Below are 26,847 nucleotides of genomic sequence, written 5' to 3'. Positions count from 1 at the left end.
TCCAGCTTCATCCATGTCCCTGCAAAGGACACGAACTCATCCTTTTTTTATGGCTGCATAGTATTCCATGGTGTATATGTGCCACATTTTCTTAATCCAGTCTATCACTGATGGATATTTGGGTTGGCTCCAAGTCTTTGCTATTGTGAATAGTACCACAACAAATATACGTGTGTATGTGTCTTTATAGTAGCATGATTTATAATCCTTTGGGTATATACCCAGTAATGGGATTACTGGGTCAAATGGTAATTCTAGTTCTAGATCCTTGAGGAATCGTGAGGAGGAAATTTTTCTTAGAAACTTAGAAATTTTCTTTCACACGTTGTGTGTGTGTGTGTGTGTGTGTGTGTGTCTGTGAACTTGAAATCTGGTAGGGAGAAAAGTACATTGTATCAGTAGTTCCTGTTTTAGAACTACTTAGTAGTGTATGACTATAGTCTGTGATCCTTTTTACTGATCTATAAAATGTAGGTAATAATTCCTGTTCTACCTGTCTCACTGGGTTATGGTGAGAAGCAAGTGAAATGATAATATGAAATGTTTTATGAACCACAAGGAGTTCCATAAGTGAGAAGTATTACTATTAAAACAAATGTCTAGTGATATAACTTGGCATACACAAAGGCTGCTCTAAGAAATGTAAGGGCTAAGAATAGTTGAATGATAGCTACCAATTAAATTACAACATGTCAAATAGTGCAATTAAGAGTGTAATTTATTGCTTTTGTCCTATTTGTAGTTGTTGTTGTTTTAGCTTTCTTCTCCTAAATATCATATCATCTTACATTATTAATTTTTCATAACATTCTCCTTCTCGCCCACTTATTAAGACAAACAAAAGACAATAAATACCACTATTCTCATCTTTTTCACATTATGTAAACCCCACTACATTTGTTGGTTTGTGTCATGGAGGAGTGCTTGCTTACATAAGGGCCTTAAGAGGCACTAGAGAGTTGTTATAAATTTAAAATGTCTCTGATGATGAAATGAAGAAGCTAGAAACAATCTAAAATTAGCTCTTGCAAAACTGTATGAGTGTCTCAGGTAGGGAATTCGTTTTCATAATCTAAGATATATAGTTTATATTGCAGAAGTAATCATCTGACGATTAACAGCATCTGTGATAGAATAAAAAAGAAAACCTGCAGCTCATGCAGTTCCACATTGATTTAATCCTGCCATGCATCTATTCTGTAAACGTGACCTTTGGGTTTCCAAGAAGTTCAGGATGAGCTTTTAAAACCCAGATTTTGCACTTAAATAAATTTGACTCCATCTAAATAAGGAGAGAGCTGCTGTATCTTATAAAACTAGACCCAAGAATGAAACAAAGGAATGACCATAATTGGAAGTGATCAAGTTCTGAATCCTAGCACAAATGATCTTTATCTTTCAGTTCTTCAGAGATTCAAATTGTTGTTAAAACAGTATTTTAAAAGGTATCTTTCCTTTCGATGTTCTTGCTGTTTCTTTCTTTGACAGATGCAGAAATTTTCAAAAGCATGAAAGATAGACAGTATTGAAAAAAATATACCAAATTGCTCCAGTTTCATGTATATTATTTTTTGTTCCAAATTGTCTATATCCAAGGTTTCAAAAACCAAATCACTTTCCTGTTCTGAAACTCTTTATTCCTTTCTTCTCCTCCCCTAAATATATATAAACTCCATAACGTGTTCATTTATCTTCTACTGAATTATAAGAATACTTAAAGTGTTCCTCATTGGGCCATAGTGGTATCTGAGAGTTCAAAACTCAGAAATATTTGCTGTTGTGGTGCCTTAAAGTGAAATTTGGACTTTTGTCCAAACAGTTTACAGATACTTTTGGTTTATTTTAATTTTACCTGAAAACACATTTAATACATTTGGGTGAAGTGAATATAATGTTTTTAAAATATTAGTTAATAATATAAGCATGAAAATGTTTCTGTTGCATTTAAAATAAAATTGAAATACCCAGTATGTGAAGGTTTACTTTAAATATGTTCAATTTATAATGCATTGCTATCCGATGGATTTCATAAAACTCATGGCTTTCCTTCACTGTGCTTTGATCTGCCTGCTATCTTGATCAGCAGATGGCAGACACTGAAGACAACAGCAGACTTCCTGATTTGGATCTGGCAGAGGAAGCAAGACCCCCAAACCTTCAAATCACAAATAACAAAAATGACTGAAATCATCTTATTGTAGTTAGTTATTAGACTAGATTTTGACAACAAAATCTTGTTTGGTAAAACTGCATGTCCTTCAGTTGTGCACACTGCCTGCTGAGATGCCTTAGCAACCATTCTAATGCTTTATCAGCCTTCCTTAATCTGATTGTCCATGAAGTACATATAAATGGCACACCTGCAGGGCTCTTCCCACCCCCTTGGTACTTTTGCCCAGAGCCTGTAGTGCTGTTTTTCAAAGGGACCAGAAAAAGTAGACAAGTGATGCCTTCTATTTCTGGTGCTGCCCCGCCACCCCTTCCAGGGAGTCTTGCCATAGAATCAACACAGTGGAGCTGTGTCTCCCCAGGCTGGGGGGACCTGCTCTGTGTTGATTCCTACGTGCACAGACTTCTCCAGAGGTGTCTAAAGGTCACCTAGTGAGGTGATAGGAAGGAACATTTGACTTTCCTTTGAAGCTGGTTCTGTCTCCTAGAAACAAAATGTCATCTTGGGGAGCATTTTCAACAGTGATTTAGAAGCATGATTATGTAGCAGAAAGTCTCAACAGCTGAGTAGATGACTGTGTCTGTATTCCTCTCTCATTACTTCATTTTGTTTTCCTTATTGACCTCTAGGCTGTGAATCAGCTCTATTATTAACTATTTTTACAGTGGCTCCAGCTCAAGGTCTAATAAGCTCTATCATTTGGACAAATTAAGGTATCCAGGCCTTAGATTCCTCATCTGTAAAGAATGGTGAAACTAAACGGCATGATTTCCCTTCCAACTCTAAAGTCCCGTCATCCTACTCTGTTTCTATTATGAATGCACAGATGCATATTATATGTATCTGTTATATATGTTCTGTAAATAATTAAAAGCAATGAACAGTCATATGCTAAGTTTTTAATAGAAGAAAGTCTTAAAAATTGTCTCCTTCTCCAAAACCATAATCAGCTTCTCTAGTTGTCACTTCTTGTAACTGTAGAATCCAGCTTATTCTAGCTCTACTGAAGCAAAATAAGTGACTCTTGTATGAGAATATTAACTAAGTTATAATTGATCTGTCTTATCAAATTCTCATATTTCATCATTAGATAAAGAAGAAATTTTTAAAAACAGAGCTAAATCTGTTTATGCTTTACATTTGCAGACTTAGGGCAAATGTACAAGTTTTAGAGCAAGAAGAAAAATGGGAGTCCTTATACAAAGTGTCTAAATATTTAAGTTATAAACCAACCTAATAAAACTGTTCAGTAAAATATGTTCTATCCCCCAACCTTTACAGATATATTCTCATGATGACTTGGAAAGTTCAAATCCAGAATTCTTGCACTCCTTGGAGTTCAAAGCCACAGTGTGGTGGCACGAGGAGAGCTGTAACTAGCCCTAGCCCTGTCCTTGGCCTGCTTCCCTTCTCTCCCACACCTTCCTCCATTTTTCAACTTTATAAGACTTAGCCTCTAACTTTATAAAGGTTCTTGAATGCTCACAGGACCAAATTTCATCTATCCCCCTCAAAATACCCACCTCTTTGCCTTCTCTTCCAATTTGTTGTGGTGCACACCAGTGGTATGGTTTACCTTCAGAAGAACAGGCCTGGGAAGAGGCAACACATAGTCTTTGAAGTGAGCTCAAGTCATTGGGGCAGAGAATTCTGGAGTCCTTAGTACCTGAAGGTCAGGTGGCTGGGTGGGGTGGTAGGGCTGAGGGTGGAGGGTATGTATAGAGGTGAGCATGTTCTCTTAGACCCACAGATTCCTAACCCCCGGGAGGCACAACCAGAAAAAAGCCTTTTAAAGCATGGGCACAAGACAAAAGCCTCCTTGCCAGATCTAAGGGAAGTTCAGGATCCATGTGTCTGAGTGGAACCTTAAAAAAGAAATAGACTTCTGCTTGGTCACCTCTTTTGAGGAAACCTCACACATGCATACACTTTCACACTCCCCCAAGCTAAGTTAGAAGCTGTCTTCTCCCCTTCTCCACAGCATTTGTCACATCATATAATAGTTATTGGTACTTAGTGTGTTTAATAATAAGAGTGACTGAGTGATATGAGTTAATCAATTAATAAATCAGGCTCTAATACAAAGAAATTAGCTTTATGTTTTTCTCCCAATTGATGTCATGTCATTATGCCCCAAGGGTAGGATTGAGTAGGATAAATTCAACAGAATTACACAAAATTGCTCTTATTTTTCTTCTTTTGTTTTGTTTTGTTGTTTTAGAGACAGGGTCTTGCTCTGTCACCTGGCCTGCAGTGCAGTGGCATGATCACAGCTCACCTCAGCCTCAAACTCCTGGGTTCAAGGAATCCTCCTGCCTCAGCCTCCCAAGTTGCTAGGACTAAGGCATGCACCACCATACCTTGTTTTAATTTTTATGTTTTATGGAGATGGAGGCTTGCTGTATTGCCCAGGCTTCAAGCAATCCTCTTGCATGGGCCTCCCAAAGTGCTGGGATTACAGGTGTGAGCCACCACACCCAGCCTGCATCTTTTTATATTTATATATGTCTTATAGATTATTTGGAGTATATGTGTGCTTATAAATATGCACGTTATAACTAAAGGGATGATTTTCATGAGGACAATGGAAAAGTAATTGCATCAATTTCTAGTCACACCAGCCGGGCGCGGTGGCTCATGCCTGCAATCCCAGTACTTTGGGAGACCAAGGTGGGTGAATTACCTGAGGTCAGGAGTTTGAGACCAGCCTGGCCAACATGGTGAAACCCTGTCTCTACTAAAAATAGAAAAAATTAGCAGGCATGGTGGGAGGTGCCTGTAATCCCAGCTACTCTGGAGGCTGAGGCAGGAGAATCACTTGAACCTGGAAGGCAGAGGTTGCAGTGAGCCAAAGTCGCACCATTGCACTCCAGCCTGGGTGACAGAGCGAGACTTGGTCTCAAAACAAAACAAAACAAAACAAAAAAGAAACAACCAGTTTCTAGTCACACCATATGGCTATTTATTAAGTAGGATATAAAAGGTTTAGAAGAAATCTTAGAAATCATTTAGCTTAGCATTTCACAGAACAGCATCAGAGTGAAAAGGAAACAGCCAAGGTTACAAAATAGTTAACGGCAGAACCAGGCTAGAATCCAGTTCACCTGATTTCAGTCTTGGGTGTTCTGTTGTCTAGATCTGCACTGTTCAATGCAGTCACCATTAGCTACATATGGCTCTTTAAATTTAAGGTTGGCCAGGCTCTGTGGCTCATGCCTATAATTCTAGCACTTTGGGAGGCCCAAGTGGGTGGATCACTTGAGCTCAGGAGTTTGAGACCAGCCTGGGTAACATGGTGAAAACCCATTTCTACAAAACAAACAAACAAAAACAAAAATTAGTCTGGGTGGCTCATGCGTGTAGTCCCAGCTACTTATGGGGCTGAGACAGGAGGATCGCTTGAGGCTGGAAGGTGGAGGCAGAGGTTGTAGCAAGTCGAGATCATGCCACTGCACTCCGGTCTGGGTGATAAAGTGAGTCTCTGTAGAAATAAATAAATAAATAAAATTAAAAATTCAGTGTCTAAATATTGTACTGGCCACATTTCAGGTGCTCAGTAGCCATATGTGATTGGTGGCTATCCTACTGGATTGACCAATATAGAATGTTTCTGTCATTAAAGAAAGTTCTGTTATTAATAGACAGTGCAGATCCATCTAGGTAGAAAACAGATCTGAATAGGATATGACTATATATTATAATCTTAAATTTAAGAACTTTTTCTGTGAATCATGAGTTATTTAAACTCTAGCAGCCGGTGTTTCTCAGCATTGTTGATTTAAAATAGGAAAAGCACTTACACTGCTCAATGGAAATATTTTTTACTGAGTGTAGTGTAGGGTGATAGGCCTTTGTGAACCATAAATTTGTTTCCTTTATAGTACTCGAGGGAAGTATGTTTAATCACAGAGGGCAAAGAAGCCTGTTAATTTTTCTTTCTTTTCGGATCATTTCCATTTTGGGTTTAGCAATAAGAAGCAATTTATTAAATATTTAGAAGGGATGGAGTGAGCTAATTTTAGTGTGGATATCTGGCGAGAGGTAATATAGAGTCTCTGTTTTGGAATCTGATCAAAAATAGACTTTTATATACCTAGATTTATCTTTAATCTATGGTATATAATGCTCAATATTTAGTCTTGGGTTCTGGTTTTGTCAAGTGGTGAGAAAAATGTATTACTTCTTTAATTTCCTGAGCTTTAAGAGACCTCCCTTAAAGAGGTCATAGCCTCATGATTTTGAGAAACACCAATAAATGAATCATCCTGGTTTAATATTTTCCTCAAAAATTCAGCACATGAGATAGAGAAGTCAAAAAGAATTTACTCTTTTAAAAAATAATTACTGCATGTAGAACTATTTTTCATCAAATGCTCATGAATAAATATAACGACATGCCATCTTCCTAACAGGCTCTGGGTTGTAGAGGAACTTTTTCAAATAATAGAAATTATGGGGTGATATTACTGAAACAAAAATCTCAGATACTTAAACAGAACAACTGCCTCAAAACTGGCAACTCTTTCCAGTGATAGAGGTATGGTAATATGAGTGTTGAAATAATGGTGGAAAGCCACTAAACAGAATTTAATAATTTTTAAATTCATTCATTCATTTTTTCCATTTAGTCAATAATTATTTATGTGTTAGGCACTAATCTAGGTGCTGACGATGTGAAATATATGGCCTGAGGAAGTGGATTTTTAGTCAAGTGAATTTTTAAAATAGGTAAATATGTTAAAATATAGCCAGTTGAAATGTGCTAAAGAAACACAAAGGAAAAAAACAAGCTTTGTCTGGGTGTGCTGGAGAAGGCTCACAAAGGAAGTGAGTTATGACCACTGGGCCTTGAAGAATGATTAAGAACTTCACATGAAGACTGATCGGAGAAGGATATGGACTTCTTGGGAAAATATAAATGATGAAGTGTGACTGAAGACAGGATCCATGAAAGACTTGAAACAAGAGATGAGGCTCTCCCTTCTCAGCACTGTCTTGCTCTGCTCTTGTTTATACTGTGTTCCTTCATACCCACTTCAACTAAATCACCGGCTTTTACATTGAAAACATTGCAGTGCACTCTCTTATATTCTAAACATTTCCCGATAGTTTCTAGTTGGCATTTCCACACACTTAAGCTATGAAATCCAAATCCTGTAAAACATCAATTGAATTACACTCCAGACATACATATAATAGTGGCTAGAGATTATGTTTCTTAACCTTCCCACATCAAACATCCAAGCAGAACATGGCATTTTATATACATGCATCTTAAATGATTCCTTCTTAAGTAAGATAAATTTCCTCTTACTCTTTATAAACCAAGTTTATGTATTTTGTGATCTTGTGATGCATTTCACCAGGTTAATATCTTTCAAAAAATTGTAATTAAAGTCTGTTGTACCAAACCCTTGAGAAAGTCTGGTACTAATGTTTTATGACTCCATAAGTTAGATTATACGTGTTATCATTCTTCCCTTTGGAACTAGACTTTTAAAAGTATTTTCTTCATTTTGCCTAACTTTTATTAAATCGTGGAAAAATTCTTAAAAAGGAAATAATTTTAAATGGCTTAATAGTTTTGGGCTTTTATCCTCCCCTTCACAGATGGACCACCTCTTTTTTGTTCCCTGTGTTTTTTATTACAGAAGCTAGTTGTATATTCTTGTGTCCAGAAATGACCAGCGGCTCTCAGAGCTTCAAATTTTACTGTTAGTCATCAGGGACAGAACAGGAACTGTGTCCGCCCCCTACATCATTTCCTAATAGCAGGCAACCAGAACTTGCCTTAAAACATGTCCCAAGAGGCATCCTAAAGCACATCATTTAGGAACTCAGCATCCTGTTTAAGTAATTAATACCTCAGTCAAATTTGTGCTAACATCAGTAGTGTCAGAAAAATTCATTAATTTTTTTCCATCTCATGATGTATCTTTCTGTGTTTTTTTTTGTTCACAAACTGGAAAGTACAGCCAACACATAACGGTCACATAGTCATTCTTTTCTTAACAGCCTACTTTGAAGATTTACTTGGGTTGATAATTCTATCTACTGTTTGCATAATTGTTTTCTGAAGTGCATTAGAGACCTTAGGCCTACATACACATACACAACACTCTCATTGTTAATGATACCATGTAATTTGGATGATTTTGGCTTTGCTGTATTCATATGGAAGTCATGACCTGAATTCCTCCACTCACGCTTGCAATTAGAGCTAATCTGGAGGCTATTAGAATAGGCCAGCAATGTTAGAATGAGTCAGGTGAACAAAAGGGTGAAAAATCCTGCCATTTCTGTCTTGAGACACTATTGTCTAAAGTTTAAGGAAAAAAAAAAACCTGATTTGCTTTATGTATCCATTTATTCATTTCTGTAAATTTTATCCTACTCAGAGTAAACATCATTGTGCTTACAAGCACCTACAAGGCCATACACATACAATTGTTCTTCCCTGTTTGTATCCCCATCTCCTACTACTCACTGATAGCCTCCTTGGTGTTCTTTGAACACACTTAGCATGTGCCCAACTCTTGGTCTTTGCATTTGCTCTTCCCTTGCCTGGAATATTCTTCCCTCTTCTATATGCATGGCTCTTTTCCTGACCTCTTTATGACTGAGAGCTTCACTAAATGACCACCCCGCCCCCACCACACACACAATTTAAACTATTCCATCTACTTCTCACAATCCATATCCCCCTCTTTGCTTTAGCAGTTACCACCTGACACAATTTTATATTTTATTTGTTTACTGTTTTACTACATTCACTAGTATATGAAGTCCAGGGGTATGCATTTTTATCTTATTTTGTTTTGAGTGCTCACTGAGTGGTCATTTTGTTTTGTCTTATTTTGTAGACAAAAAAGAACTCAGTGGGCTCTTAAAAACTATTATGTGAGTGAATAAATGAATTAATCTCAAAACGATTCACTGAGCAATCACTATGTGCCAGCTACTGTGCATGATAAAGGTAATTTAGAGTGAATAAAGAAGTAACCAGACAATTATGATTATTGTTGGAAAATTCTATGAAAACATCATAGGGGTGCTTTGGAGAAGAAAAGAAGGGCACCTAACACCAAAGGTGAGGGTACTGAGCTCTGATATTTGGAATGGATGCAGGAGAGGACCGGGGAGAAGAAAGCCCCTTATAGGAATAGACAGGTGTAGAAATGTGGAAGCCTGGCTTATGCAGAAAGCTGCAACTACTGTCAAAGCTCAGACTCTTCTAAAAGGCTACGAAAAGCCATTGAAAGATATTTAAGCATGGGAAAGGTATGAACCCATTAGGGGAAGCTCACGCAGGCAGCAGTGTGCAGAAAGGATTGGAGGAGACCAAAAGTAGGGTGGTCATTAGGTGAATGTTATGTTAGCTAAGGGAGCGAGAAATGGGTTTAACAGGAATGTAGCAATGTGACTGGAGAAGAAGGCTGGACCATAGAGATATTCTTAAGTATCTGATGGACTGAAGTAGGAGGAGTTAAACTTTACTCTGAGGCCTGAGTAACATGCTTTTGGTAAAGACAGTCACCAACATGGGGTCTATCATGTTTCTTTAACTTACTTTCTCACCATATGCTGAATATTGTACATAAATCTTTATATATGGAATCTAGCGGGGAGAGGAAAAATTGGAAAGAATATCAAGTATACTGTATAATTTCTTACTGTGTTCACAAGTTTTTATCTGAACTTTATTTTGCATAACTTTCCATGATGTTTTCTGAAAGAGTATTAAAACTGGTATAAAGGTTTATATGCAGATTAGTGATGTTACTTCATGCTTAGAATTTTTCAGTGACTCTTTGAGTTTGTATCTTTTTGATAAAGTTATATTCATGGTGCAGAATTCTTCAATTAAAAGTTTTTACAATTTATATCACCCAGAACCTGTATTTAAATTAGTGTATTTTAAGGTTCTAATTATAGTTGATGTTTCTGGAGTTTAAAGAAATATAGCTCAATATGTTGAGATTCTGTATGTTACAGTTTTTGATCTTGAGATATATGCAAAGAAATTATGTTGAAAAAATAAAACTAGATTATTTTCATCTTAACTGGTTATATACAAAGTATATGCAAATATAAATAAGGAAGGACCACTTCATTGATTAACAGAGATGAACCGAAAAGATTATGACTCTAGGTTGGAAATCTACTTGATACAAACTTACTAAATCATGAGGATAACAATAATGGAATTGTTTTAGAAATCTTGAATCACTAGAACAATTGACTTTAATTTTGGGAATAATCAGCATTTGTTTAACTAGTGAATAATGAATTTATGGCATTATTCATCCAAGTTGTTGTGCAGGATGAAAATAGAAACAAGTGTAAGGAAGATTAGATAGGCTAGGAGTAGTAGCTAACACTTGTAATCCCAACACTTTGGGATGCCAAGGTGAGAGGATCGTTTGAGGCCAGGAGTTTGAGACCAGCCTGGGCAATATAGCAAAACCTTGTCTCTACAAAACATTAAAAACTTAGCCAGGCATGGTGACACGTGCTTGTAGTCCCAGCTACTTGGGAGGCTGAGGCAGGAGGATTGCTTGAGCCCAGGAGTTTGAGGCTGCAGTGAGCTATGATCACGCCACTGCACTCCAGCCTGGGCAACAGAGTGGGACCCTGTCTCAAAAGAGAAAACAAAAATAAAGATTTGATAAATTAATGAATGTTTCTATGGTATTTACCCATTACTTTATAAACTTACATTTGTACCAGAAACTGCAAGACTAATCAAATTTAATCATCTTAACCAACTGGTAGCAACATACCCTAATTTTAAAATCAATGTTTGAGTAGGGAAACTTTGATTTGTAAGCTTAACTTTAATTACCACAGTGTTATAGATACATAATGGTATTATTAATCTAAGGATACTCAAATGCATATAAGTAAAATCTTGCTCAGTAAAAATAACTGGTATTTCTGGATGTGTGCATGCATGCGCACACGTGTGTGTGTGTGTCTGTCTGCCTGTACTTAAGTGTTCTATATTTTATTCTGCCTTAATCCCAGGTATCCCTCCCCCAGTAATGGATGATACTCTTGTTAGATCCCTACCATTTTTCCTGCCAGAGAGATCAAAGAAGTATATGCACATTTCTGGTAACTGAATATATTCTTGGCAGCATAGTTATGAAAATTCTATAAGCCATGTATTCCCAATTCAAAATTAATGTTAAATCTTAAAAACTGCTTTTATTTTTAGAGGTTACCAGAAGTAGCAGTAGTTTCCTAACAGTAAAGGAAAATATTGTCTTTGTAGCCATCCTTAGATTTTCATTAAATATTGTGTTAAAATATACAACTTATTTAATTTTATGAATTTCAGAGTTGTGATTAGTCATTCTAAATCTCTGATTTTATGTGATTATGCAACAGACCAAATTAGAAAATATCAGATATGTTATTCTCTAATTAAAATATTTGATGTAGAATTCACTCTTATTTTTGTTTGAAATATTCCCTTCCAGGGTTATATATCAATGTGATGAAATAGACAATTTTAGTGAACAACATTTTTTTCAAGTGGCAGTTAGGTTTACAGTGGGAAACAAGCCTTTGTGAATTGAACATACACATTCTCAGCCTAAATACTGAATTAATGTACCCCTTGTTCTATGATTTCCTTTCTAACATCAACATTTTAAGAACTAAAGTACTCTAGAGACACTGGAGAAAATGGAATCATAGACAATGATAAAACCCAAGTCCTTTCTTCATTCTCAGATCTCCTATCACCACAGCCTCCAAATTCTGCCCTTACTTAGCATGAACATTTACTTTCCAAACAATTTACCCAAGTGAGGAAATGATTGAATATGTTTATATGCTAAGGGGAAGAACTAGTGAAGAAGTGGAGCCTCTGATACAGATGTAGGGGTAACTGATTGCAAAAGATCCCTGAGGACAGAGACAAGGATGGATTCCAGAGTATACCAGATGAATTTGCCTTGTATAGGAGGAGGGACTCTTCTTCCTCTGACACAGGAAAGAGGTACACATACGTTTGGTTTCATGAGAGACAAGATGTTGAGGGAATTTACACCTGATAGTCTCTATTTTCTCTGCAAAATCTAAAACAGGGAGAATTTTAAATAAAGGGAGTGAGATAAGTAGGGAGAATGTCTGACCACACAGATAAACCAAATAACAAGCTCATTAAACAGTTGGTTGAGTAAATTAAATAGAAATATATAAAGGCAGTATTGCACACTGTACTTTCAATAACCTAAAGCTGATTATATGAGGAAACTGTTAGTCTTCCTGTGAGGATTGCAAAATAACATGGGGAACAGATTCTCTGAATGTTCCTAAACATTAGATATTTTTAATAAAAAGGATGCATGAGCAGGTCTTCTTCTGACAACCACCCTAGTGTTTTATTTAGTGTTACAGAGCGAGAATGCAACATGCTGTTTAACTGAAATGTCACACACTGAAAATAAGCTGGTCATTAGTTAAATGTCATGGAATAAAGAACTTTTAACATGAAATGATGAGTGTCTATAGCTTTGCTAAAACATACTAAAAAATATTTTTGAAAGAACTGGAAGAAAATGCATAATAGTTGTATTTAAAAATAGATAGAAATATAGCTATATCTCTTTGAGTTATTTTCCACTGTCTCAAAGCCATGCCTTGCTCTAAATAAAGCCAAGAGAATCCCAACACTGACTTTGTGGTTGAAAAACTGCTAAATCTCAAAACTGCTGCATTTCCATGCTGTATAAATATTCTCATTCATCTCACTAAATCTCCTCCATCTAGTATCTTAGTCTAAGAAACAACTGACAGCATCTTTTGTTCCCTTTTCTAGTATATACTCGGTATCACAGTTGACACTGGCCTGCCCTAGTTTGTAAACAAGTTTTTGTGCAGGTTAGTTGACCATATTTCCTAAGAGGAAGAACAGAAAAAAAAAAGTCATATTTCTTTGTAATGCTATTCAATTATTTCCTTTGCAAATCTGCTTACTGAAGATTTGCAGGTGCAGAAGTCATCTAATGTGTCCATTTGCTGAGAAACTACATTGCATTTTAACTGCTTCTAGGGACTATATCTTCAGCCTTCTAAATGAGATTGATGTAACACATTTATAGGTTTTTTTTAAAAAACGATATGTGCTGGAACAGCAAAGATTATTTTTTAATAGAGAGGAGAAATCAGAATCCTGCTGCATATGCTTAATGTTTTTCAAAAGAAAATTAGAAGAAAAGATCCATTTGGAACTTCAAACTGAAATTTTTCTTTTCTTTTTTTTTCCTGATATATGAAATGTCAACATATTTCAGTATAGCAAAGAGAATCTTAGAGAATAGGACAGTTTAAATTGGTCATCTAAGCTTAAATGGCTACAATATTATGTTAATTGAATTGTTTTTCTTTTTTAGGGTCCTCTAGGGCCTCTGGGACAAAAGGTAGAGTATAAGCAACAATACTGTGAAAGTAATTATGCTCTCATGACCTAATGGCAAGCAGGAGAGGTGAATGAAATTAGCTACTGTAAGCCATGCTGAAGCAGTTAGTCTGGTTTGTGTATTCTGCTTTCTAAAAATATAGTCACATAATGTGAGCATTAGATTTCTAATTGACTCCATTATAAAAAATTCAATAAATCCAAGAACAGACTCTTTTTAAGTTGTCTGCTGAACTTGTACGTTATTGAATTTTAATTCAAATACTGGTAAAACATGACAAAATTTAAAATGTGAAAGATAATTTGATATTGCAAAATGAATGCATGGCCTTCCTCAATTATATGATTGCCAAACGGCCAGAGAACTGAGCCCAGAAGAAGGATATTGCTGGGTTCACTATATTCAAGTAGCCTACTGGTGTCCTTCTTTGCTGAGGTAACCTGAAAAGTGACTTCCTGATTGTCATTTCATTGTTATCCACAATCATCAGAATTGACAATTAAATTCTGCTGGAGAGGCCAGGCACAGTGGCTCATGCCTGTAATCCCAGCACTTTGAGAGGCTGAGGCGGTTGGATCACCTGAGGTCAAGAGTTAGAGACCAGCCTGACCAACATGGTGAAACCCCATCTCTACTAAAAATACAAAAAATAGCCGGGTGTGGTGGCACACGCCTGTAGTCCCAGCTACTCAAGAGGCTGAGACAGGAGAATCGCTTGAACCTGGGAGGCAGAGGCTGCAGTGAGCCAAGATTGTGCCACTGCACTCCAGCCTGGGTGAGACAGAGCAAAACTTGGTCTCAAAAAAAAAATTTTTTTTTTCAAATTCTGATGGAGAAGATCTAGGGTTTCCAAAATTACACCTATCCTATAGCAGTAAATATATTAATAGCAAATAGATGGCATTTTGCCAACAAAATATCACTAAGTCCTCATTCCCCCATCCTTACACCCCTCAAGCCGGGAGGGGGATATTTAACCCACGGAAAACTAAAGAAAACAATTGTATTATAACAGGTGGAAAAGTGATTATTCTTTATCTTTGGAATCCATCAAAGATAGAGACTTTTTATCCCCCAAGCACTGGGCATGTGGCATCTGTTGAAACATAATCCTACAAACCAAGTAAAAGCCCATGGGTTGCAGGACAACTTGTGCATAGGAACACTTTGTCCTTCGCAATAATGTCTCTATTAAGCATGGTGTGAAATTGTAAAGCTACTCTAATCCACATACGACCAGGATAAAATTACTGCTTCAGGCTTCGGGAAGTCCTTTAATGACCCATTCAATATAATCACTGAATGCACTAAGGAACTTGCCATCTCAATTTGTTTTGATTATAATTACTGTTTTTTTAGTAGACTATTTTTTAGGGGAGTTTTTGGTCTATAATTACAGACCATTTTTTTAGGGGAGTTTTGGTCTATAATTACAGATTTTAAAAAATCTTTTTCCCATTATTATTAAAGAAATGTAATATCAGAAAAATCTGTTTTCTAGTTTTAGACAAAGAATAAGCACATTGTATTTAAAATGGTTTCTCCAGAGCCTAAATGGAAGGTGTAATGGAGGGAAATGACATCACTGTTTGAAAATATTTGCTAATGTTTCTATATCCAGTTAAATGTCATAGATTTTCTCAGGTAATAATTAGCTTTCTTATTCTCCAGCTCACCCATCTATGTCCAATCATTCATACTCATGCCACTATGCATGTGCACACACATGCCCACACGTGCTTACACACACACCTTAACTTTTTTTGCACAGAAGTTGTGTTGTTCCTGGTCAGTGTATAACATTTTTTGCACCTTTTTGAGTCACTCTGGAAGACATATTCACATTCATGTGGCTTAAACTTACTCCTTGAAAGTCTTGGAGAAAAATGCTTAAAATAAAACAAATTTGAGTTTACGACATGGGCCCCTTATTTAACTGCGGAACAAATGGTTGTTATTTTAATTACCTTTTGTTTCATTGTATTTTAACTCATGAAGTGCAAGTGTTACTGCTACTGGTAGGCTTTTTCCAGATGGAACTAAGCCTATTTATTCTTAAAAACATGAAAATTTAGAGCCATGTGGCCCTCTGATAGGTATGACCAATTTATCATGTAAATTTCTTTAAAACATATTAAAGTTAAGTGGATACTTAGAAGCAAGGTTTAATTTTAACTCTGTAGTTTCTGGGGAAGCTTGAGGAATCTGCTTACATTATATATTTGAACACAGTGGATAAGGTCTGAAAAATAAAACTTCCTAGAAATGTTTTAGCAAGGCTTACATAACTAATACAATATAAATTTAGAATTGAAATATTTTTTGTATGATATCAACTGAATTTAATCATGTGTCTCTTTAGGGTTCTATTGGAGCACCTGGAATTCCAGGGATGAATGGGCAAAAGGTGAGTTCTATAGAATATTGTATTTTAAAAATAATTTGGTGAGCATTGAAATCACAAAATTATTCTAGTCCATAATGTTAGTAATAAGCTTATATGCTTATAAAAACACTATGTTTTGAAATACAGGAAAATTGTGCTACAAATTACCAAATTAGTTTAATTTTTAAAGATGCATTAAATAGTCAGGAATTCTTTGAAGATTTTCCATTTCAAGTATTTTGGATGTGTTACTTTTCAATAAATTATGTATGTGATACAACTATATCCTTCTCATAAATAGATATGGAATTGGAAAAATTTATGTTTAACATTGATTGTGATAAACAAAATGCACTTTAGTTTATTCTGGTCATGGTAAAACTAATACGTATTAATAATTGGCTAACAGAAGTTATTCTCATAGAAGGAACTAGTCAAACTTTCTGAATCCAGAAGGTAGCTCTTTTCACTGTTAATCAAAAGTAGAAGTTAAATAGATTTGTCCCGCTTTGGTATTACATACACTTTTATTGTACTGTTAATCATGAGAGGAAAAAGTAAAGTGAAAGAAACAACACACTCTACATACACATATCTGTGTGTTGTGTACATTTACTCCTGCAACATACTTACTAGTTGAACAAAGCATAGCTCCTCAACATCCCTGACCGGCCCTTTAGTCTGGAACCTTCACAGAAACCAGGAAAGCCACTGTGGCAGCTGACAAAGCCCATTGCTGAGCCGGTCTGTCAGGAGCCAGGAAGCTGAGCGAGGGACTTTCCTGTCTTCCCCAGAGTTCTTGGCCTGGCCCTTTTATACTCTGCGACCCATTATCTTGCCTTCCCAGAGTATTTTAAATCCATGCACCCTGGACCAAATTCTGAAATCATACGTAACTCAACCCTTTCAGGTGCAATAAATACTCCTTGTGTCCTTTTCCATTGAGTCCATCTTTTCTTTCTATCAATAAGACATAAACAACCACAATTTTAAACCTAGTAAGTTGCTAAGAGCATGAGTCTTCCACTCAGAGGCTGTGTGAATTTTGGCAAAGTCCTTGGAATTCTCTGGCGTCAGTTTCTCATCTGTAAAGGGAGACAATGGCAGTGCCTACCTAATAGAGTCAATGAGAGTTAAGGGAGCAAATAGATGTAAAGCCCTTAGACAGTATTTGATATTACCATTAAACTTTTCCTTCACTTCAGTTAAGTGAAATTCTGAAAATTCAGTTAATCTATGTTTTTAAGAGGCTCTGTGTTCCCAGAAGTACTCAATTCCCCCATGAAATTAATGTTCTCAGCCAAAGCTTATGGTGTCCTTTAGTCCATAAACCAAACACCGCACACTCGCCAGCAGTTAACCGCCCATGTCGCAGCTACATTTTCCACTTAGTAAAATGCGTATCCATTTGCTTCACAAATCCTGGCAAAGACAGAATATTTAGAATATTCTGTTTAGAATATTGCAGATCATGGAGGGAAACCTAAGCAAAAATTTAAAAGTGTATTCATTCTCAGATGGATTTGAAAATTATATAACTCAAGATAACATTTAGAAAGAACAAAATACAGATATGGCATAATTGTTGTTTTTGACATTGGTGAAAAACAAAACTTGTATGCCTAAGATTAATAATGTTTTCCTTTTTCGTCTTTATTTCTTTTCATTTTTCAGCTTTGACACAATCATGAAAATTTATAGAAACTTTTAACATGAAACAAAACAACTTTAAAACTGTCACATATACTCTTTCAAAGACTGCATATTCTTTACTTTTGCAAAGGAAATATGCAATTTCCTTAGCAAGAGAAAGGAATGTGACATTTTCTTGTCCTAGTCACCAAGTTTAAATTATATTTCAAGGAAATAGTTAATATTTGCAGTTTTATGTCTCGTTATACATCTTTGTGGCATTTTAAAAGTGTTTTCTGTAAAACCCAGGGAAACGAAATGATTTCACACTTTTATGAAGGTATCAGCAAAATGTAATTTAAATTTGTTTTCCCTCCTTCAGAGAATTGAACCTAAAGCTTTGTGTATGGAACTTCTGTTAGGTCTAGTAATTACTTAACATTTGTAATATTTGCTGTATCATTTTTAGGAAAAGAAAGTGTAAAAAACATGAGTCTCCTTCACTGAAACAGCAGGTCACTTAGAGAGTAAAAACAAAGTTGGCAATAGAGTAATAATTTTACATACTTAGAGCACATGAAATGAACTCTAGAATTTGTTTTTAAACAAATTTCTTGAACTCTAGACTTTGTTTTTCTGGAATCTTGAACTCTAGAATTTGTTTTTCTAAGAAAGGAGCTTACAATGACATAATAATTTTGTTTTAGTAAGAGCACCTCAATATCCTTAAACTGTCTTGGGAAAACATTTTCTTCTCCATTACAATTTTGCTTTTTCCAAAAGATTACTTTTGATGCTTAGAAAAGTTTTCAGACAGTGGTTAGGGGAGGATATAATTTCTAAGCCATCAGAAATATGGCAAATAATATCCAGCTACTTGGGGTGGGGGTGCTCAGGCAGAAGGATTGCTGGAGTCCAGCTTGAGCACCATAGTGAGATCCTATCCTATCTCTTAAAAAGAAAAAAAGTAAGAAATATGGCAAATAAAAACTAGGGAATAAAAAATTATTTTCTTATGTTTGGAAAAAAAGAAAGAAAAGTATACTATTTTAAGAAAACACTGGCCAGGAAAGGTGGCCCATGCCAATAATCCCAGCATTTTTAGAGGCTAAGGCAGGAGGATTGCCTAAGCTCAGGAGCTAGAGACCAACCTGGGCAACATGGTGAAACCCTGTCTCTATTTATAAAAAAGAAAGAGAGAGAGAGAGAAAGAGAAAAAGAAGACAAAAATGCTTTGTTTCCCATAGCACATTGTCCATCCATTCAGGTTGGCAAAATAGGTGATGGCCTTAGCACATAAACTTGGTGTGACGTTTTTCCTACACATTATCTTTTCCATTTTGATCACCTTGATTGCTAATCTGAATACTTATTTTTGTAATGGTCTTTCAGTTCTTCTGACTGTATTAGGAGAAAGGACTGCTTATGCAGTGGCATGGCATTAGACTCCAATCTTGCCCCTTCTGGCATCACAACCTGTGAAGGGCTACAGAACATCCCTTTGTGAAAAGTAGGAGGCAGTGTGGTACAGAGAAAAGGGCGTGGTCTCTGCATCTGAGAGAGAATGCTCTGTGTTCTCATTTGGGCCAATCACTTAACTTTCTAAGGTTCCAGTGTACAATATAGAGACAGACCTTGTAGTATTAATTAGACAATATATCTAAAGTAAATATTATGTAATAGATGCCCAATAAATGCTGTCAAGTGTCTCTAGTAGTATTCTCATGCCTTAAGAATTTCAGCAGGCTGGGTACAGTGGCTCATGCTTGTAATCCCAACGCTTTGGGAGGCCAAGGTGGGAGGATCACTTAAGCCCAGGAGTTCAAGGTTACAGTGAGCCGTGATCATGCCACTGCACTCCAGCGTGGGCAACATAGTGAGACCCTGTCTCAAAAAAAAAAAAAAAAAAGTTTCAGCAAATGAACCTTAGACTTACATTCAAGCAGGGAGGAAAAGCCAGGTGAATTCCTCATAGAAAGAAAATGAATATGCAGAAATACACATAGAGGTAGAATGTATTCTCTATCCCCTGGCTGTCTCCCTGACCCTAAGGACTAAAGGCCCCAGCTCTTAAGGACTGGGTAGTTGGAATGTCACTGCTATAGATACAAGAAAGAGAAACACATGTTTCACATTATTATGAAAGCACAGTCACCAGTGGGTTGATGTAGGAGCCCTGTCCTGGCATCAGAACACTCTGTGCTCTTTCACCTCTTGTGTAGCCTTTGAAGGATCCCTTTTTTCTCTGCATTCAAAGGGAATTCATTTGTAAAATGAGAGCAGAAGCTGTACCAATTTATCTCTAAGTTTCTCAGAGATACTATGAGTACACAAAAAGTCCCCCATCCCCCATGTCTTGTTTCCAGTGCAACCAGCTTTTAGCATCCTCTGTTCCCAATTCTGAAAGCTGATGTTTTCATAATTTGGACTTGTTTCCACCAACCAAGCAGTTAGGGCAGATCTAATGCAAATCCTGCCTAAAAATATAAAATGTTATCTATTTCTTCTTTGGCTAATTATATTGAACACAAAAATAATGTAATTCTCCTGAAGATCTTGTTGGTTTAAACATATAATTAACATTTTATTTGCCCTCCATAATTTATTCTTTCCCCCACCATGCGCGTGTGCATGAGTGCATGCACGCAAACACACACACACACATACATGAAGTGATGTATATTTGAATATTGGTCAGTTAGTTCCTACTTCAAATACTCTGGAGAAATGTGAGCTATTTAAAATAATTTTATAGTAGAACCATGTTTTTAAAGTGAATAATTTTTTGGCAAAATAGATTGCTGTCTACAATTTTTGTTTATATACTTATATGTCAGTTTTTAAAAATCTGAACTGTTAAAAGGTGTTATTAAAACTCTGCATTTTTCTACTTTTTCCTGATTTTCATCTTTCTTAGCATCCATAAGAACAAATAATCACTATGACAATTTATTTGAATAGCAATTAGTGCCCAACACTGTGCAAATGCCATGAAAGAGGAGCTGGAGGTCGGGTGCGGTGTCTCACGCCTATAATCCCAACAGTTTGGGAGGCCGAGGTGGGTGGATCACCTGAGGTCGGGAGTTCGAGACCAGCCTGACCAACACGGGGAAACCCCGTCTGTACTAAAAATACAAAATCAGCAGGGCATGGTGGTGCATGCCTGTAATCCCAGCTACTTGGGATGCTGAGGCAGGATAACCCTGGAGGCGGAGGTTGCAAGTGAGCCAAGATCACGCCGTTGCACTCCAGCCTGGGCAACAAGAGCAAAACTCCGTCTTAAAAAAAAAAAAAAAAAAAAAAAAAAGGAGAGACAGAGACCACACAAAGTCCCATTTTTTGCTCCTCTTAATTCACATCCTTGTCTCTTGATTACTATAAAAATAATGTTGAATATTTTCAGGATTGAAATGAAATTTTTTTTGTCTATGCAAGCTAGAATTTTTCTGAGGCCTGCAGAGTCATAGGGATTGTTTCCAAAGCAAAAGATAAATATCAGATGATCTTGATTCGTGCAATTTTAAGTGCTTTCTAGAGTTTATTGTTATTTTTAAAACTTCAAATATAACATAAATTTAAAAATTGATATTAGTGTGTCACCTATGAATCCATCACAAATAGCTAAGTGATTTTTAAGTAACATTAAATTTTAATTAGTTTATAGTTATGACATTTGAAATTCCTTTTTATCTCTTATACATGGGTAACACAGTTCTTCACTGACATTAATCTTCACAGCATATTTTTAATGGCATTTTTATTGTAAGTATATTTAGAGAATAGATAAATTGAAGCTCTCAGACTTTCAAAGCTTAAGCCGTTGATTCAAGTCTATGCAGTGAATGATACAGTAAATCCAATATTTTTTATCCCCCATTCACTTACTATAAACACTAAACACAGTTTTTTTGTTATTTATTTATATATTTACTGCCACCTACATTCCTGAAAGTTTTCAATATGTTGTAGGGCTGTTTTTGTTTTCTAGTTAATTAGCTTAAAATTTTCCTTTAGCAGAATTTACCCAGTAATTTATTATGCAGTATGTTTATGACTTTCTAATGCTAAACTTTAAGAAAAGATATTGAGACTAAATTAAGTGATTGATTGATGATTCCAGATTAGTTAGTAGTTCAAGGAAAGTACCTTACAACCATTCAATCTTTTTTGTGTTAAAAGTGAGAATTATATTTTTTAATTTTTCAGTTTTTTAACGTTAATAATTGTATAGATTAGAATTCCAAGAGTACATGACCATTTTCCTCTAGTAACTATAATAAGAGGATGAATGCTTTCTTCTAAAAGAAGCACCATCATTTCCTGTTACAGATATTTCATAAAGTCAAATCACTTCATCCATTCCTGGGAATGATTTATACATTCTCAGCCATTTTTATACACAAGCCTACTCTACTCTTAAAGACATTTTTCACTCAATTTTACTTGTTAAGCGGAACACAAGATATTTCTTTTCTTCATGTAATTATTTTTGGGTTTCTTTGGGGGAAACAAAAAGTTAGTTGAAGGAAGTTTTTTCCTGCTGGCTTGAAATAAAATAAGTAAGATTTTCTTTAAAACCACTTTCTCCCGACTTTATTTAGGCATGTTACTATAAAGTTTGATACCAGTTATTATTGTAGCAAATGAAAATATTGGGAGAAGGAAGAATAAACAGTTGAAGGATTGGGATTGCTGAGAGAAAGGGGTAGCTGAGGAAGTAAAGCTCCTCACTCGCTTTTGCAAAAAAAAAAAAAACAAAAAAAAAACCGAAGCAAATGTTTGTTAATGAATTATGGCATCATGAAATCCACTATTTTCTATTTTAATGTAAAACACACTGCATTTCATAGAAGAAATCACAAAAATACTGACATATTACATCTGATTAAATTGTATCCATAATTGGGAAAAGCTTTTTAAAGAAATTTCCCTTAAATGTACTCATTGATTAACTTATTAATTTCCTCGATCATTCATTCAACAAATATTTATTTAGCCCTCACTAAGTGTGAGGCACCAACTGAACACTGAGTTTACAGCTGTCTCTGCCTCATGGAATTTCTAGGCTAATGGGTAGTAGGGGGATTAAATGAACAATTATATGAAAAATCTATAGATTTTTAAATTAGAGTACTGCGAAGTATTATAACAGAAAAGCACAGGGCTCCCTGGCCTGGTGCAAAGGGCTGAATAAGAGCACTTCCCTGAATCGGAGACTTTTGGTGAGGTTCCCAGTGTAAACAGGAGTTGGCAAAAGAAGAGAAGCTATCACCATGTTGCAATACTTACAATTTATACTACAGATAGCCTTGGTCTTAGAATTCTGTTCCTAAAACACTGTATTGTTGATATCATTGATCACTGTAGGATTTTGTATTCATCATGGACAGCTTTTCCTTAAAATTTCTGACCAGTAAGATATTAAATCAATATAAACCACGCACCCTGTTTTTGTATCATTAGGTCTCTTGATTTTGAGATTTGTATTAAAAATAAGGCTGCAGTGTAATAATTTATTGTCAAAACCATAACGGGTGAAATCTACCCCGTTCCATTTATTTGACACCAGGCCACATTGCCAAGGGGTAGCCATGATCCAACTGTGAGACAACATCAGTGGGATTAATTTATGAGAAACTGAATTCCTTTCAGGTTTCTCTTCTCTGTCTTCTCTGCCTAGTGCAGAGAATAGAAGCAGTATATCATAATTACTAAAATGTATCCAGTGTTTATTAACTGCTGGGCAGCATCCTAAATGTTATAGGCATCTTAGCTCATTCAGTCCTTATAGCAATTCTATGAAATAGGCACTATGATTATCTCCATTTTCTTAATGAGGAAACTGAGGTGCAGAAAGAATAAAAGAAGCCCAAGGTCACCCAGGTGTTAGTGGCAGAGTAGAGCTTAAAAGTCAGGCAGTATACTTCCACTGCATAGTAGTGGTTGAGCGTGTGGATTTTTAAATTCAGAAAATCCTAGCTTTGCCACTCAGTGTTTGTATGACCTTGGACAAATTGCTTACCTTCTCAGAGCCTTAGTTTCCTCATTTTTCAAATAGGGATTATAATGTTTACCTCTAAGTTTAATCAGAAAAGATAAAGGAAGTAATACATATAACTGTCTGTTAAAAGACTGTTAAATAAGGGTAGATTGTTTTCCTCTTTGAATTGGAGGCATTAATACCTCCATGATTCAGAAACCTCTTAGGTGTCCAAGTGAGTATCAGTAAGAAGTATTATCTCATTCTCTTAATTGACCTTTAGAATTTTTCCACGTGGACATAAACATTTAAAATTTCTATTAATAATTAAACACATTCTCTTTCCAAGAGAAAGAATAATTTATCATTCAAACTATACACAGTTTCTTTAAGAACTATACTTTGGGAAATATGGAATTAGCTGGGTTTTAAAACTTTAAAAATGGATATATTTTCAAGGACACATTATGTTACAAGTCATGGAAACTTAAGGGAACCAGGTGAAAAAATAAAGGTATTTCCTTAAGTCAGCTTCCAGGGTTAGTAATGGGCCCTCCCCAGATACGTATTCAGAAAGAGTGGACCATATTGCTGGCACGTGCACCGCTAAGCCCATGGGTGGCCGTGGAGCACTGTTAACGAGGAGCTATGAGCAGGGCTTGGAGGCTGTGGTGTTCACATGTAATCCCCAAGGCACCTCCTAGAGAGAACTAGGGCTGGAGAGACAAAGAGGATGGGAAGAGAAAGGAGGAAATTATCAGGCAGGGAGTGGAATGGGGGAGTATCTGTGTGACCATGCATACTCCTGCTTAGACCTTCAGATTTTGTGAGTTTCCTCAAGGCAAATAATTCCTCTCATTTATGTAAATTTCACCCCAATAAAGTCAATTTAGCTGTCTTTCGTGATCTCCCCCCAAACTTCTAACTATCTCTCTGCATTACATTTCCTTTGTTCAAATTGTGTTGTAGATATTTCTGTCTACATGAACAATATGAAAATCTAAGATTAAAAGTGTTAACTAGCAGACTTATTTCTGAAACACCTCATACTATTATATTATTGATACAACTATCATGTTTTCTTATTTATCATTTTTAGACATGTGTAATTTTTAAAAAAGCATAAGGAAGGTTTGGTCACCAGGTTAAATTTAGTTATTAAACAGTTTAAGACCCATTTCAGCAAATTACTTAAAAGAGGGTATTTGTATTAAGTTCCTGGCTGATATACTTGTCTACTCTTCTACTATTTAGTATTCACATTACCAATGTGGACAAAGAGATTGAAACTGCCTTTGCAAAATTATAACTAAGGAAATTATGACAGTGAAAGATACCAGACTTAACCAACTCCATCTTGCGTTTAACCTCTAAACTGTCCTTGTCCATTCCTGGGTGTAGGTTGAACTAGTCTTGGATTTTAGTTATAGTTTAAATAATAGCCCTTCCCAAAAGCTAAACTGTTCTTGTAAAATGAATAAAAGGCCACCAGCCACCAAGTAAGGATGAGAGGGGCTGGAATACTAAATGTTACCAGCCGTTATTCCGGAGGTCATAAGATTTGCAACTTACATCACTATTGTGAACCTAAGATTGGCCTTTTGAGATGTCTTTTCAGGTTTTTGCATTTCTAACCGGATGGCCCCACCTCGACCTGCCAACCAGTTCTGTGGCCCCCACCCAGGAACTGACTTATCATAAGAGAACAGCTTCCACTCCCAATGATATCATCTCTGAACCAACCAATCAGCACTTCCAATTCACTGGCCCCCTACCCACCAAATTATCCTTAAAAACTCTGATCTTCAAGTTTTTGGGGAGACTGATTTGAGTAATAATAAAACTCTGGTCTCCTGCACAGCCGCCTCTGTGTGAATTACTCTTTCTCCATTGCAATTCTCTTGTCTTGATAAATTGGCTCTGTCTGGGCAGCGGGCAAGATGAACCCATTGGGTGGTTATGCGGTTCTAATTTTAGGGAGGGAGTTTGCTGTTTAGATAACGCAGTAGGGATGCCAGTTCTCTGATGCATAAGCAAACCTAATAGTCCAGGCTAGGGGTTTTCTCTTTTTACTTTTGCGTGTTACACAGCTTCCTCTGCTTCCCGGAATGATAAAGAAAAAGAATCAGGGATTGGGTATGCAAGTAGGAGCTAAAGACTACTGAACTGCTACACACAGAGAGAAGCCGATTTCCTAGGATGTTCTAGGAGGGAGGGAAGAAAGAGGACAGTGAGGTGGAAGAGGCAGAGAGGAGAAGCCAGTAAGATGAAGACAGACTCAGCTCAGTGATGACGCCTTCCTGAGAGTACCAAATAGTGAATCTTGAATTCACAAAATGCCTGCAGAGAGGAATTCTTGAGGAAACTGGTGAAGAATTGACTGAACCACCGGAATTGGTATGGGGCAAAGCAGAGACATGTATAGATGCAAGGCTTGAGCAGGGGGCTGGAAAAAGCAAGTCTTAGACTTGAGCCAAATTTAGTCAGATCTCTAAGAAATAAAGAATGACCAGGTAACATCTTTAGTCCAACAGCAACAAGAGCAGCAACAACAACTACTAGCAATAATAATAAATCTTATTCCTTTAGAGTTGAAAGAAAGCAAATATTTGATTCAGCCCCACACACTTTACAAGAGAAAAACAGCCCCATGGAAGCATAAGCAAATTGTTCTTTGTCAGAACTGGAAGTTCAGTACATCTAACACCAATGTACTGAACAGCTATTATGTGGAACAGCTGGTATTATGATATTAGGCTGGTATTAGTGTCCTAAAGCCACTTTACTATTTTATGTGAAACTTAAACAGAAAAGAAACGATAAAATTGAATGAGATTTTTAGACACAAGCTGCTTCAATAGAAGAAAACACAAGATGAGGAATCAGAAGACCTGGGTTTTAATCTCACATCTACCTCTTTGTGGCTTTTTGTCTCTGGAAAAGTTACTTCCTCTCTCTGAATGTGTTTCTTCCTCTGTTAAGAATGACTGGCTTGGCTCCTTTCACTAAAATATTTCACTGTTTTGTGATTGCTCCTGCTTAGGGAAAAGCAGATGTTAGCGAGTTCATGGGGTAAATGATGACACTTGTGTAAATTCTGAGAGGGTCTTTGGGGAACTTTAGATGACATGAAAATTTATAGAACCAGCATTGTCCCAGCTACTTCTTGCCCCTCACCTGAGGCACTGGGGGTGAAGGAAGAAGAAGCAGACAGAAGAGATGAGCAGTACATGGAAATGTCGACAAT

The 26,847-nt window shown here is 36.4% G+C and overlaps 1 protein-coding gene across 1 annotated transcript in view; it reads left to right on the top strand.

The window, feature by feature from the left end:
* COL25A1 (collagen type XXV alpha 1 chain) overlaps positions 1–26,847 on the top strand; it is a 497,365-nt gene that overhangs the window by 370,377 nt on the left and 100,141 nt on the right. Inside the window, exons 10-11 of the mRNA XM_063705462.1 lie at positions 13,576–13,602; positions 15,965–16,009. Of these exons, the coding sequence (XP_063561532.1) occupies positions 13,576–13,602; positions 15,965–16,009 (72 nt within the window). The remainder of the gene's footprint in view (positions 1–13,575; positions 13,603–15,964; positions 16,010–26,847) is intronic.

This window comes from Gorilla gorilla, chromosome 3 (genome assembly GCF_029281585.2).
Source record: "Gorilla gorilla gorilla isolate KB3781 chromosome 3, NHGRI_mGorGor1-v2.1_pri, whole genome shotgun sequence".
Taxonomy (NCBI): Eukaryota; Metazoa; Chordata; class Mammalia; order Primates; family Hominidae; genus Gorilla; species Gorilla gorilla.
This window is presented reverse-complemented; position numbering and strand designations above follow the sequence as displayed.